Here is a 15,580-nt window from a genome sequence, read left to right on the forward strand (position 1 = left end):
ACTTTAACGATTTTAAAAATGGAGGTACAATTTAGCTAAATTAAATCACAACGATTTCAAAAATATAAAAATTACAAAAAAATACCTTCAAAAGCCTTACAAGCAAGATTCAAAAGCTTGGCCGATTCACCCTTTGCCTAAAAATCGAGGAATCTGGTGGAGAAGAACAATTGAAAGAGATGATGGCTTTCTTTCTTTTATTCATGTTTTAATAATCATTTAACTATTATTTTAACCTTACTTTTACTTTATAATTCCACTAATTTATCAAGAATTAACCGTCCCATTTATTTAAAAGGGGTTAATTGCCACATAAAACCTTCCACATTAGTTAATTAAGCCTTTTAGCTAAGAAAAATCAATAGCGATTAAGTTTTACGATTTTTACAATTTAGTTATTTTTCCTTAATTAGCCATCCAAACTCTAAAATTTTTGGACTAAACTTCAATTCACCAATATAATAACTCCGTAAATATTAAATACTATAGTTTACGGGCTCGTTTTATAGAAATGAAGTCTCGATACCTCCATTTCTAAAACCACTAACTTTTGGAACTAATCACTTGTACCTTGACCAACAGAGCAATTAATAATATTTATAAAATTGAAGTTCACATTAACATCATATTTAATTCGTAAATATTAAATAATAATATTTACGGACTCGTTTGTCAGAATTGTGGTCCCAAAACCACTGTTTTCGACACCACTGAAAAACTAGTTGTTACAATTATAAAATCATTTTTTAATTACATAGTTACCGAGTATTGTTTATTTGAAAATATCATAGCAACGAATTTAATAAAAAAATAATGTTAACAGTTGGACCTGAATTTAAAAATCTAAAAAGTATAATAACTAAATTCCTAATTTTTAAAAAGTACAGATGTGGTATATTTTAACCATTTTTATAATACTATTAATTAGTTCAACTATCTATTATTTAAAATAGTTATTTACTATTAAAATATGAGTCGGGGTGGACTTGATCATGGGTCGAACCACCCGTCAAAAAAAATGAGAATATTTGGGTAAAATATAGGCTCGAAAAATGGACTTAGATAAAAAAATAATACTCGTTTTCTAAACAGGTAGCACCTCAGATAAGATTTTGTGGCTCGAGCTAGGATCGAATTTGTCTAAATTTTTTTTTACCGTTGTTTTGTTGTTGTTTTGTTATTATATTGTTATTATTGTTTGAATATTGTATGTTAGTCTATAAAGACTTTAATATTTATTTTAGTGTATGTATTTGATGTATTTATATTTTTTAAAATTTATTTTTATATAAAATTTAATATTAATTTTTTTAATAGGGCGAAGCCGAACGAGACTCAAATTTAATATTTTTTTTAAGACCTACAAAAGCCCGGCCATGATCAGTTGTAGTCGAGGGTCCAGCTTTGAGCTCGATGATATATTTCTCTTTTTCCTTAATCGGTCAAAGCCAGAAACACCGTAGCAACTAATCACAAAGATTTTGTGTTTGGAGTTTGCGGAGGAAACTTGGTTTAAACTTCAAATTAACTTTGGTTTAATAGAATCCAGTAGGTAGTAATTTGTAAAGAATGGTTTGGGCTTTGCTTCCCGTCGATCCTTCCTCAGGCAAGTAAAGCTTAATTGAAGTGTTACTATTGCTTCATTTTTGTATTGGATTATTCTCACAACCGAAACCCCAATCCATTTGTGCAGCTGAACAAGAAGAAGAAGAAGAAGATAAGTACTATATTTTCAAGAATGGAACGTATTCTGTGGGTCGAAAAGGTGATCTAATTTGCTTTTTTTCTTTTGTTTCTTTGTGGGGAAATTGCTAAATGCTAATTATTATTGATAATTGCTATTGGGATTCTCTCTCTCTCTCTCTCTCTCTCTCTCTCTCTCTCTCTCTCTCATATTTTTTGTGTGTTTTGATTTGTTGAAGGGTGTGATATCATCATTCACAAAGACAAGGGAGTGTCCAGAATCCATGCTCATATAATGGTTGATGAAATGACTCAATCATGTCAAGTTCGAATCAGAGATTTGTCAAAGTACGGGACATTCATTAACAAGAATCTTAGTTCTAACAAGAAAGTTCATCATTTTCCTAATAAACAGACCTCTTTAGAAGATGGGGACCTCCTTTCTTTTGGAACAGGAAATGCAACCTTTCGGTACGGCCAATTCAATAATTTCCTTATTTCAATGAATTCAGTGATTTCGTATCAATTCTCTAAATTCTCTGCCCCTTGTATCTATTTAGATTCTCTTATGTGCCGCTTGTACTCTATATCTGCTGTGCTGAGGCCTCCCAGATGAATCATCATCTTCAGGACAAAGTTTCATCCATTGGTTAGTTAAAATCCATCATTTGGCTTCAATCTTCACAAAGATTTTTTCCTGTAATTTCACCTTTAAAACTTATCTTTTGTTCCTTTTTTTTTCCTTTTAAATTATTTTATCCACATTCAGAAAATTTTAATGTTGCCTCTACGTCTAGAATTAAGAAAGGGAAACCAAAACTGATAATTAAATTTGATGGATTGAAAACTTGGAGTCCTTTTGTTCTACCCTCATATATTTTGCTTATCATGCTTCTAAGATCTGGGTGTTAGGAAATGTTGTCGTTATTTCCTTGTTTAGCATGATCGATAAATTGAACAATTAGAAAAAAACTATGATCCACTTCTCTCAAAACTAGGTGCCTTGAGGTTGAAATTAATTGTGGATTTTGCAAGTCATAGGGGAGAAACACGTATTGGAAGGAAGAATTGGCCAAAAGAATAGGGTTCTGTTCGTGTGATTTCATTGTAAAGACTTCACTATTTGAGTCTTAGAGTTTAACAACTTAGGCTACTCGATATCTAACATTTTATTGTCAATAATTTTGGCTTGACCAAATAAGGGGTGTACTGACTTCACTTGGATGGCTGTTGCATTGCTAGGATGCTGAAAAAAAAAATTGTTCACTAGGAAATATGGTAGAATGGTGAAAATCTTAGGATCATAATCTTCAATTCTTTACCTTTTGAATTTAGAACTTTTTATTTTTTATTATTATTTATAAATAGGAGGATAAAGGCACTTCAGTGCACTTAAACCCACGTCCTCTTGCACTGACAACTATGCCAATGCCAATTAGTATGTAGAATATAATATTGATTTTGTATTAAGCTCTGCTTGCTTTTTGACGAGAGAAAAGTTCTTATTATATTTTTGGCTGACTATCATTACCATGTCATGAAGGTGCTCGTCTTACTCATGTTTACAGTGAGGATTGTACACATGTGATTGTTGATCAACATGTGCCCCTGAAAAGGGATCTGCTTGATGCAATTGTGGCAAAGAAACCGCTCTTACGTACTAGTTGGCTTGAGGTACAGATAGTCAAATACCCTATCTTATCTCCTTTAATTGTAATGATGATTTTAAGTTGTTCAACCAAAATTAATAATTATGTAGGCATGTAATTTTGATTGGATGAGAATGCTTAATATCAAAATACCATATTTATTTTATGAATCTCTTTGTTTGAAACATTCAAGAATTGTGCTTATTTTTCTTCTTGGTCTTGTCTATGAGGTCACTATTAGCTGACTATAAGATTTCCACTCTCAAAATGTTAGGGATCTTATTCCTACTTGATGTTTACTGAATTAATGATAAATGTTTGAGATCTTTATTGGAATTCAAGATGCCAAACCTAATTGGAGAGTTTAGTTGTTTGATAGCACAAAGGTTTAGGAATGAAGTATTTTGTTCCTTACTGTGTAACTTTTATCCTTCAAGTTTCATGGAAGCTAGAGTTTGCTCCTAAACTCAGTATTTCAATGAATGGCAAGACTAAATACTCTCAATTTGGTAAAAGAGGAGATTATTTCCAAACATCCCAGACATAATTAGAAAAGACTACCCAATTAATATTCAGTAAAGAGAGAACTAAAGGAAAGAATTTATATGCTGGCCTTTAGTCTCAAATTAGTACAGTTTCCACCCACGCATCGCGTTGGGTTAATTATTTATTTCTTGACCAAATTATAGTGTAAAAATTTAAATGTTACAATTTGCTCAAAGTTTTTGTACTCTTCGCATATTTGAAATTTAGTCTCCATACTTTTATTTTTAGGAATTTAGTCTCTCTACTTTTCAAATTTAAAAATTTAGGTTTATTTGTTAACACTGTTAGAATTCTATTGTGTTGGTATGACATTTTGAAAAAATAAAGTAAACTTGGTATCCACCTAACAAAAAATAACATTGCAACAGACTTGAATTTAATAAAGAATTTTAATGGTGCTAACAATTCTTAAAAATTCGCATCATCATTTTAATTAGAATAAAGTATTTAGACTAACCAATGACATTATAAAAGTTGAGGTATCAAATTATGTCAAAATTAAAGTATATTGATTAAATCTTAAATTTGAGTGAAATATAGGGATCAAATTGAACTTTAACCATTCTTATAATTTAAAAAGTAGAGGGATTAGAATTGAACTTTACCCATAATGTTTTCATGTCAAAAAGTGGAAGGAAAAAATGGACCGGTGTCCATTGTGGAAGGCCTTAGGGCCTTCCTTTTATATATAGTTGTATAAATCATCATTTTACATTTTGCTACTAGTCAACCAGCAAGGTAAAATTCCTTGAGGTGTTATATCCTGTATTTTCCCAATACTCCTTTGGTTATTGAAGTGTATCTAACAACTTAAATAATCAGAGTGTTTAGTGAGGATTTCTCTACCTCTTCCTGGACACTTTTAATATGTTTGGCTAGCATTTTCTGCCTTGAAATGGTGCCTTTTTTTATGTTTGGATTACAAACGGAGACGGAGATATAGATCTATTAATTGAAGCAACTTATTTGAGCAATGTTTGTAAATTGTATTATATTTTCGTGTCTTGAATAGACAAACTTAACTTATTTAAGTAATGCTTGTAAATTGTTTTATATTTTTGTTCAAGGAAAAGAAAAAGTGAATTAATCTACAATGAACTCAACTATGAAAAATTTTTAATGTAATGGAAAAATTATCATAATACATTAGATTATTAGCATATTATCTTTGTTGAGTCCACCAACATTCATTGGCTATACTTGTTCTTCAAAATTACCACTTTGTAAAGGCGGACATTTAAGGCTAAAATACTGAGAATATACTAAAAGTTTTCTGAACTCAAATGGGTTTTTTTCCTTTTATTAATTTTAAAAAAGTGGTACATGAAGATGTAAGTTTTCAGTTGTTTGAATCACTAAGATATGCTGAAAATGCAAAAAGTGAAAGAAATTAGATTTGCTATGTTAATCTACATTAAACTCAATTATGCAAAATTGTTAGTTCAATAGGAAAAATTATCATTATAAATTAGATTATTAGCATATTATCTTTGTTGAGTGGCTCTGACATTCATTGTCTGTACTTGTTCTTCAAAATGGTCACTTTGTAAAAACAGAAATGTAGGGCTAAAGTACTGAAATGGAAAATAGTAAGCATCCTCTGAACTCAAATGCCTTGCTTCTTTTTTTCCTTTTATTAATTCTAAAAAAGTGATGGTACATGAAGAGTTAAGTTTCCAGTTACTTGAATAACCAAGATATGCTGGAAAATGCAAAAATTGAAAGAAATTATAATGGCTTAAGGCTTTGTTAGCTAGGAATTAAGTAAAGGTAAGTGTTTAACCTCCCAAGATGATGCATTAAGATGATAGTTTTCTCAATCAATTATTATCAAACAATGTGGAATCTAATATTTGCTACCATATCTGGTACAAGTAGATTTGTTGTGGAATTGCCTTGCTATTTTTACACATTTAAGAATATTTTTGTTGATCAAATTAATACAACTTTTTCTTTGATCCAATTCAAACTGTTGATGTTTACTTATTTTCTCATTGTACTTACTGCTGTACTTTTTTTAGCTTGTAGCTGAGAGAAGTATCCAGACTAAGTTTCCTGATTGCTGTTCGTAAGTATTATTTCAATGTTACATCTTTTGGGTTATTTTTACACATGAAGTTTTTCCAGTGTAAAGGTACTAATTTATGTTTTTGCTCTCAGCCATGTTCCAACAATTATGGTGGATGGAGTATTTGTTGAAGTTTCAGACCCAAAAACGCGTGAAAACTGTTTGGGAGGATACACCTTTCTCTTAGAATCTACACAAGTGGTAATATTTTCATATTCAAAATTGCTCTGAAGGTTTTATTTTCTTGTGTCCAGAGTCCACCATAAATGGGGGAGGGAAAGAAGAGACCATTTATATAATCATCTTTTGCTTTGGTAGTTTTGCTTTTTGTTCACTGATTCTCACATGCACATGTTAATATTGGGTGCTTACAAGTGGAAAAGTATTTAAATTTTTCGGTATCCATTTTATATATGGCTTGCTGGACACGTTGCTATATTAGCTTATAGCAAAATTGAGGATGTGACATACATGGACATCGTATAAACAATTAAAGAAAAATTCCACCAAATCCACAGAAAGTATATGTTAATGACAACACCTGTATCATTTTTTTTTTCATTTTTGAATTGGTATGCTTGCACCTAAATTGTGATAATGCAAAATTCTTGTTTATGATTTTTGTCATAAATTGAAAAGAAACTATATTTAACAAGTAAAGAATGGTACAGATTTATAGTAAATAGCCTAGCTAATTAGGGAAACAACCTAAATACATAATTAATAAAATCTCTCCAAATTATTTTCCATTTCTCCTAAAACTTTGCTGCTACTTTCGCCTGAAATCTGCTCTAAATCAAATCCTTGATTACAAGGAACAGATTAGTGAATTAAATCCTTGCATTTGAAGATTTATTTTTGCAGTTTTCCTAGACTTCTCTTCAAGCTGATGAATAGGTATCTTTGTATGCAACTTGGATAAAATAGTCTGGAAAACTGAGTTACTTGACCTTTTTATAAGAACATCAACAAGTTTCTATGTCTGGACACATAAGGTGTACATATCAATCCACTCTCTAATTTCTCTTCGATATACTATCTATCAACTTCAACATGCTTTGTCTGGTCATGTTGTACCAGGTTATGAGTTTTGCTGATTGCATATTTGTTGTCACAACAAGCTCATTGGGTCATTGCACTTAATTCTGAAATCTTCAATTGTGATCTTCAACCAAAGTAGTTCAGACAGGCCTTAAGCCATTACCTGAAATTCAACCTCTACACTTGATTGACGTACACTGTGTTTTTTTTTATGAAAAAACTTTTCCATGTCACAAGATTGCCTTCGAGGAAGGTGTAGTATCTTGACACTAATCTTTAGCAATTATTGATCCGGCATAATCAACATTAGTGTATGCCTCAAGCTTCCTTCATTTCCAATTCATTTAGTAAGAACAAAATACGGTTTATTGGAATGTGGGAGCTAAAAGCAGTACCTAATTTCACAAAGTTGGATGTTACACTAGAGGTAGAGTCAATTTGGGATAAAGACACCTAAGATGCTGAATTTCATTAGAAGAAAAGCTCTCAACGGGAAGTTGTCTCCTTAGCAGTATTTGCGGTTTCTGACAAATTTGCTTGAGGCCTTGTTGACTTACCTTGTTTCCCCCATGTCCACTAGTGGTTTTTTCACAAGTTTGTAAGAAAAGCTCTCATACGGTTGCTCTTGACTAGCGATCATCTAGCCTTCTCATCCAGTGCTATATAGAGCACAACACCTCTTGTGCTTTCTTCTTGCTGGACATAGGAACATGCTTGCTCAAGAGAGGGAGATGGGATTTTTCTAAGGACCTAAACCCTGATATGATCATACTCATTGTTTAACCTGACCAGAAAATCATAATCTCACTCCTTTCCTACTAGCTTTTGAAACTTTACCGCATCTCTAGTACACCCTGCTTGGAAATCTTGATAATAATCTAGCTTCTGCCATAAACCACCCAATTTAGAAAAATACTGAGAAATTGTCACTCACCTCGATTAGTATTGTGAACCTTATTTTGGATTTCAAAAATTTGAATGTCATTCCCAACATGCGAGTAGGTGAGGGAAGTTGCATTCCATATTTTTGCTATATTGTCAAGTATCAGGTATGTTCTGGAAATGTGGGGTTGTATGGAATTAATGAGCCATGCCATAACACAAGAGTTTTTCGAGTAGTATTGATTAAAAGTAGGGTTATTCAATGCTGGCTTTCTTGTATCACCAGTGATGTAACCCCACAATCCTCTTAACTTTCATGAATAACAAACACGACCTCAAACATACAAGATAGTTATTCTCATTGAGTTTTACGGGACTAATTTGTAATGGTGGGTTGTTGAAACTAGTTGCTATGATGTTTTTATCATCCACCATTTAAAAAAAAAAAAAAAAAAGGAGCAAGGAAAAGACCAAATAACAAAAAAAAGGGATATTCCTTTGAAAAAAAAAATGATAATAGCCAAAAACAAATTCCAAAATTCTGTTACCCAAATAGTGGCTTAATACTAGGATATCTAACCAACCCAATTGACCTCAAGAACAGAGGAGGACCGAGAATATGCACCTAGCTTGATGGCAAGGATGGAAAGAAGGAACTTTGGCAGAGTGGTGTTATGCGCTGATGTGTGAGGAAGAGTTTATAAGCTGACTGAGGTGCATAAGACTAATGTGCGGGTCTGTTAGTCATCGGAATTCAGGGTTTCATCGGCGTTGGGTTCCAACTCCTTTGGTGGGAGCAGTGAGAAAAAATGGTGGGCCTAAAGGGGTAAGTACTAAAAATTTTAATCCTAGGTTTTGGGATTTTGAAAATTTTTGAGAGAAATTCTTCTTAAATCTAGAAGTTTAGTTCTGATACCATGTTAAAATCAGAGGAGGCAACGAGATTTGAAGAATTTTCACTCTTTATTTCACAATCCACAGAGAAAAAATAAATAGGTATTTATATACACAAAATAAATAGGTATTTATATTAAATTCCTAGAAATCAGCTATGTACACTAATTTTTAGCTGTCAATTAGTCAACATAGGCCAACAAAAGTTTTCAAGACTTGACTAAACAAGTTCTTTTTTGGTAGAGGGAAAAAAACAAAGGTGATCAATTGGCAATGAAGGCCACAAAGCTTCACAAAATATATGACAATGAAGGTCAAAACTAAGAATTCTGAAAAAGAATCCTATAACTCTGATACCATGTTGTAAACTAAAAAGAGGCTTGTATATTCAATGGGTAAAGACTAGTAAATATTTATAGTACACAACCTAGGTTAATTAGCAAAACAAACTAAATACATGATCAATAAAATCTCTCCAAAAATCTGCTTTTTCTTCTAAAAATCTGCTACTAATTTCTCCTAAGATATGCTCTAAATCTAATACCTAATTACAAGGGAAAAAATCAGTGAATTAAATCCTTGCATTGAAGTATTTTCACAGTTTTCCAACAACTTTCATTGTCATTGGACGCCTCTTAAATATTTAGCTAAATCATTGTTTTATTGCTGTAAAAGCTCACGCATATAGTTGGGTCCGTAAGCACTAGAGTTTTATGGAGTGACCATGTTTTGCATTTCATCTTGATTTCCAAATTTTAAACGCATGCTGTTACCTGTGTATCCTTTTTATCCTAAGTTAGCTTTTACCGCTTAATCTTTGGATTAATATAATTAGTGAAAGAAAAGTTTCTAAAAACTTTTATGTGTGTTCCTAAGACTAGTTGGTATCTAGGAACATTGAATTGAAATGCATGCTACAGATTTTAATGTTCTTTTGTCTGATGTAGTACAAGTTTGGGGATAGATTGCAGTCTCTGCTGGAAGTGAGTGGCTCAAGGGTTAACTATGTTGAAGAAATTTGTTCAAGTAGTCAGGTATCTTTGATTTTTCATGTTTTCTTATTCATTGTTTTCTTTTCCAACAAACTATCAACTGTCTCGGCGTTGCAGAATATGTCATCTCTGAAGAAGTTACATAAAATCATTGTTGTGACATAAATGTTCTTTATGGCTTGTTTTATTGTATTTGATATATATTTTTCCTCGTTGTACTAGTTCATAGGAAACATTATTCAAGTGTTGTTTGTTCATTTGTGTTGTATTTTAAAACAGAATATCAATACTGTGATAACACCTAGAATTAAAGAGCTTAAGCATCGGTCACCTTTGGCTGAAGTTTTAGCCTAGAATTTTGTCATTTTTGTTCGTTTAAAGATCTGATCATTTGAACTAGATCTTTTGGTTGAATTTGAACAGGGTGTCTCAATAAGTTTTGGGGATTCTTAAATTCTTTTTGAAATGGTAATATTTGCATTTCAACCAGTAGTAGTTATAAAATACTGTTATTTGTACAAATAGCATGTGGTGTTAATGAAACTACTGTAGTTCTATGTAATTAGCAGTTGTTTATGTTTGGAGGAATCTGCTGTAACAATGTTGAACAATGCAGTCATGCTAGTTGAGAGATTAATTTTTCTAGGAATTTCTTTTATATTTTATTGGTTTAATCATCGTATAGATGAGATATATTAGAATGGTTAGGTTATAATAGTTTTAGGGTTAAATTTGGTATTGGCATTTTATTAAGGTTTTGGGTTTAGCCATAAGTATCTTCTTATTTTAGTTTTAATTAGGTTTTAGATGATGAATAGTTGAGATTTTGAGATGTCAATTATTGAGAATCTCACGCTCTTAATGATTCTTGTTGGGTTTTCTCCTTTCTTCTATTTCTCCCTTGATTTCCTCACTTCCTCTGTAATTGCTTCTGCCTATTTGTGATTATCATATAAACTTATTTTCTATCTCTGTCGCCTACTTGTTCTGCATGAAGTATGTTATGTTCCCTTATTTATTGGATCGAGAACATCGCAAGAATGGTCTTGGTATTTTGCCTCAGGTTACTAGAAGTATTATTTTTAAGGTCTCAAACCGTTTTCACTACACAATAATAAGATGGCAAAACTCGTGAATGTGAACGAATGAATTGTTCCTACCACAGTTTTGTCTCCTATGCCTCTTAACCAGCTGCCTATTTGTTAATTTCCTGAAAGGTAAGCTACAAGTTGGATGGCTTAGGTAGTTTGGTGGGATATTTTCTTTGGTGAGAGTGCTCTGACCATCAAACCTCTGATGCAGAATTAAATTACAGTTGATTCTTTTCTCTAAGAATGTATCATACCCAAAAACAATAAAATGAATAGGACGGAGTTTTGGGACAGGAAAACTAGTGGTTGTAGCGTTCAGGTGATGTTGCAAGAATGTTGGTTAACATGAATGAAAGAACGCAAGCATGTGTAGTAGCAAGTCTCCTATGTTATGAGGTAGCGACGTTAATAATAGGGAGGCCAGTGCTTGAATTTATTTGATGGATGCTAATCTAAATCTGCCAATAGAATGTTACCCAGTAATTGACTATTAAATATTATTTCTGTTTTTACCGTTGATTTATTGGTTAAGCTTCAAGTGATAACCCTGCAAATTTGTCATCTGCATGTGGGCTTGCTATTGAACATTTTTCTTCTAGGCCTTTGGGTGTGGAGAAAATACTTGTCTTACATATGTCATCCCTGGAAGGTCAGTAGACAAGTTTGATCACTTGGATAATCTCGGTTTATCATATAGAGTGGATGAGATGGCATTAATACGTGCTCTTTTATCTGGAAAATTGGATCAGTCTATATTGATATCATCATCAGGTATGTATTCATGTATCCAGATAATTGCACGTCAATTTTTTGTCTGTAAAAAATGTTCTATTTTTTAAATTGAAAGAGAACTTCAAAAATAGACTGAAGAAAAAGAAGAAAATTTAAAAAAAAAAGAAAAGAAAGAAGAAGAAACAAAATCAGGGATAGAAAATTAGAGGGGGAGGGGGGGGGAGGAAAGGAGAGAGAGAGAGAGAGAATACGGTGGAAGGGGGGAGGGGGGAGGGTACCTCATGCTAGGCACATCACATCGATCTGACCTTTTATCTATTGCCAGCGCTCCTTCTCTCTCTCTCTCTGTTCACTTACTCTCCTTCATTCTCCCCAATTTCTCTCTTAAGATTTTTTTCCCTGAAAGATCTTTTGAAAAAAACCTTAATTCAAAGTTCTAAACAATTTAGAGAAAATAAACTAAAAAGAAAAACATCATGACATTTTTAGGGATGTTGCTTGTTTTGCATGTTTTTTATTTAGCTAACGGAGTTAATAAGGCATACAATCTGCATAAACATAAAGAAAGTTATAATAATTAAGTGCAAATTTGACTATTTCACTATACTTTTGGTACAAAATAAAATATGATATATTTGGATGGGAAAATTTCAAATCAATGATAAAGATAAATTATAAATATTAACAGAAGTAAATACTATTAAAATCCATGTAATACTATTATTTGGAGGATGGAAAGGAGAGTTTAGATATGGATTTTGGATTAACATGCATAAAATTTTGGATTACCATGACTTTTTGAAGTTTGCTTTAGGATAAACTCTTCTCTTCCCCCCCCCCCTCTCTTCTTAAGTGAAGGTTCTTTAGCTGTAAAAGTTTGTAAATGGTGCCTACATATTAAAATATCCTATGATGCAGTTTTTTTCTCTGTAGTATTTGTATTATATTAGTTTTGCAGCATGACTAACTACAATTTGTATGCATATAGATGATTTCATTCCCAAAATTTTGACTGGATTCAATGGAATCATTTTTTAACTTTTATTTTTGAATTGATTCCTCTTATTTATTCTGTTCTTATATTTCGTGGAAGTAGCATTTACTTATAATTTATGAGTATTAAGGTTAGGCTAATGAGTTATCTCTTTGCAGTACCTGTTTCTTCTTCTTGCTCCACAGACGAAACTGTAGTAGCAGATTCCGATGAGGAAATTGAAATGGCTACATCAGTTAATGTGAATGCTACTACATGTAAAGAAGGGGCCCAGAATTATGTGAGCAGAGATGGAATTTCCATGGAAGCACCTAGCTGTGTGAGCAAAGCGGAAGTGCCTACATGTCAGGATGCTATTAGATTGAAGGATGACCGAGTGACCTCTAAAGATGATAATTGTTGTTTGACAGCAAGAAGAGACGAGGCTGACCAAGTGACGTCTAAAGATGATAATTGTTGTTTGACAGCAAGAAGAGACAAGGCTGACGAGTCTGAATATGGAAGTTCTAATATTGTTTATAGCCAAGTTTTAATAGTTAGAGATGTAAATATAACTTCCAAAAATAGCTTTAAAGAAGACAACGGTGTTATAAATTACAAGCGCTTTCGCAAGGTAACAATCTTCATGGATGCATTAGGTTTTATTCTGTAATCATGTCATCATGATTTTATGTTGCTAATTCTCCTTGGTTTTCTGTTGAGACATAGAAACACTGCCTTAGTTTTATGGTTGGGACTGGATTTGACTCTGGAAAATCATGCTTCTTTTTTCTTTTCCTTTTTGTTACTGATTTCTCAAGTCATCAATTTGTGCCACATGTAATTTGTCTGCTAGGAATTCCCCGCCAAGTAAATATAAGTTGGAAAACTAGAATTCATGCTGACTTCTACTTGCATCATGTATATGGTTGGAATATTATTAACTGTTCGAATCTTTATTATTGTTTGTCTTATATTCGTGAACCTATATAGGCAAGCATTCAGTCTGGAAATAGCTTCAACAATCTTGTTCCATTTTCGAAGCATCCTTACAAGTAAGATCCTAGATCAGAGCTCTATTTGGATTCCACATTATATTTGATTGTTTGGATTGGATATTATTGTAACTTATTTCGTTTCTGTGTGCATGGTTGTGTCTCCTTTTCTGGATCCTAGAGATTATGAATTTGGAAGTGGGGACTTGGCCGAATCTGTTAAGGAGGAGAAAAAGAGAAAAAAAATGGATGCCATTGCAGATGACATGTTTAACAGTGAAAAGGTTTTGTTTTGTTTAATTTATCCCTGGATTTGATTTGGTGATATATATATACACCTAGTAAGTAGCTTACCCTCTAATTTAACAATGTAGGGGGGGAGACAGCGTGGTTTATCAGGTTCTCTTCGTCGTGGACTTCTTCATACACGGGGTTGACAAAGGTTGAAGTATTTAGTGCAGTGCATTGTTTCCTTTTGTAACATTTGTATATGCACCTTTGGTAGAGAGACGCTTGACATGAGTTAAAGAGTTGGCATCATTGCACAATGGACTTTACCGTAGAACGTACATTTAAGTTAGTCCAGGATAGGATATTTGCATTATAAAATCTTCCTTTCTGCATCTTTTCTGGTTGGCGCTATAGAGCGCTGACTCAGATATGCATCTAGACAACCTTTTGTCTATAGTCATGTGCTTTTTAGTTATTTTATATATTTATACTTTTTTTATAAATTTATAAATTTTTAGTCCTTTTATATACTTATATATTATAAAATTTTAATATAATTTTCACTATTATAGGCTTTTTATATGTTTTTAACTATATATTCTTTTATTTTATTTTTGTAAATTTATATAGATTTTAAAATAATAATAACCGAAAAACTGATATTTTATAAAAAAAATTAAAAATATTTAAACTTATTAAAAATGCATCTTGAATGAATTTGGATAAATAAGTATCACATCTTAAATTTAAAAGATATTTTTTTTTTCAAGTGAAAATATGACACGATGTCAAATTGTTACATTAAAATAAATTTAGTTGCTAAGTTTAAATTGTTAATGTAATAGGGCCCAATTGACCCAGGCCCAGACATAAAAAACAGCTCAAAATAGTCCTTAGCCCAGCAACTAAAAAACCTAAGTGAAAAATAAACCCTAGCCACATGTCTGCCCTGATGCCGCCAGCAAGCATCCAACCGCCGCACGCCTCGGGGCCACTCCTCCACGAACACTCCGTGATACCTGCAAACACGGACTCAAAGAGTCCGAGAGAAAATAAAATAGCAAAATAGCAAATTATATTGGTTTTTTGCTTTTGTTTTCGGGCTATAAAAGGCCCTTTTGTAATCTGTAAAGGGGACGGATTAGAATAAAAGCAGCAAAAACTTGTTTTATTTTAAAGGTGATTTCTTTTTTATTGTTAAAAGTGTTTATCGTTTTTACATTTTTTTCTTTATTTTCATTTTATTTCATTTGAAATAACAAAAAGGGAGGAAAACATACCTGAAAACGCCGTGCCACCGCCATCTCTGTCGTGATCGGAGTTTGGTGAGAGGGCCGATTGAGCGGCGGCGCGTGGATGCTAGGGTTTAAACCCTAGCAGAGCACCAGAGATTTTTTTTTTTATGTTTTATTTTGTTATTTTTTTTCCATTCGGTTTCAATTGATTTTGGAGGGCAAAAGTTTGGTTTTAAACAATATTCAAAACGGCGTCGTTTTAAGCCTAGTGTGACCCGCGCGTTGACCCGACCCGGGGAGGATCCGCGCGTTTTGAATCTTGGGGGATATTTGCGCAATTGCCCCCTCCTGTTTGCAGCGCATTTCAATTAACTTGTTTTGTTTTTTAGAAATTGGGCCGCACATTTAATTTTTGTTTCAATTTGGTCCCTTGCTGCGCGGCGTTTTGGAAGGACGGGAATAATTTTCCTTTCGGTCCTCCATTGTTTCCTGCGCATTCAAGTTTTTTTTTCATTTATTTCAAATTTGCCCCATTTTTTCGTCTTTTGTTCAATTTAATCCATTTTTT

The 15,580-nt window shown here is 32.7% G+C and overlaps 1 protein-coding gene across 1 annotated transcript; it reads left to right on the plus strand.

The window, feature by feature from the left end:
- Positions 1 to 1,372: 1,372 nt before the first annotated feature.
- On the plus strand, positions 1,373 to 14,280 carry LOC105763133 (nibrin homolog). Its single transcript, XM_012581229.1, has 13 exons — positions 1,373 to 1,606; positions 1,694 to 1,765; positions 1,923 to 2,154; positions 2,244 to 2,332; positions 3,227 to 3,357; positions 5,900 to 5,946; positions 6,039 to 6,147; positions 9,711 to 9,797; positions 11,446 to 11,617; positions 12,731 to 13,185; positions 13,545 to 13,606; positions 13,728 to 13,830; positions 13,921 to 14,280. The coding sequence occupies exons 1-13, from the start codon at positions 1,570 to 1,572 to the stop codon at positions 13,981 to 13,983; spliced, it is 1,659 nt and encodes a 552-aa protein (XP_012436683.1). The 5' UTR covers positions 1,373 to 1,569; the 3' UTR covers positions 13,984 to 14,280.
- The last annotated feature ends 1,300 nt before the right edge of the window (positions 14,281 to 15,580 follow it).

Source organism: Gossypium raimondii, chromosome 12 (assembly GCF_025698545.1).
Source record: "Gossypium raimondii isolate GPD5lz chromosome 12, ASM2569854v1, whole genome shotgun sequence".
In the NCBI taxonomy this organism is placed as follows: domain Eukaryota; kingdom Viridiplantae; phylum Streptophyta; class Magnoliopsida; order Malvales; family Malvaceae; genus Gossypium; species Gossypium raimondii.

Excerpts from the sequence above, each read along its gene's own strand:
- LOC105763133 (XM_012581229.1), top strand. The coding sequence starts at position 1,570 with ATGGTTTGGGCTTTGCTTCCCGTCGATCCTTCCTCAG. Across the intron at positions 1,766-1,922 it reads GTATTCTGTGGGTCGAAAAG|GGTGTGATATCATCATTCAC; the intron begins GTGATCTAATTT and ends GATTTGTTGAAG. Across the intron at positions 2,155-2,243 it reads ACAGGAAATGCAACCTTTCG|ATTCTCTTATGTGCCGCTTG; the intron begins GTACGGCCAATT and ends GTATCTATTTAG.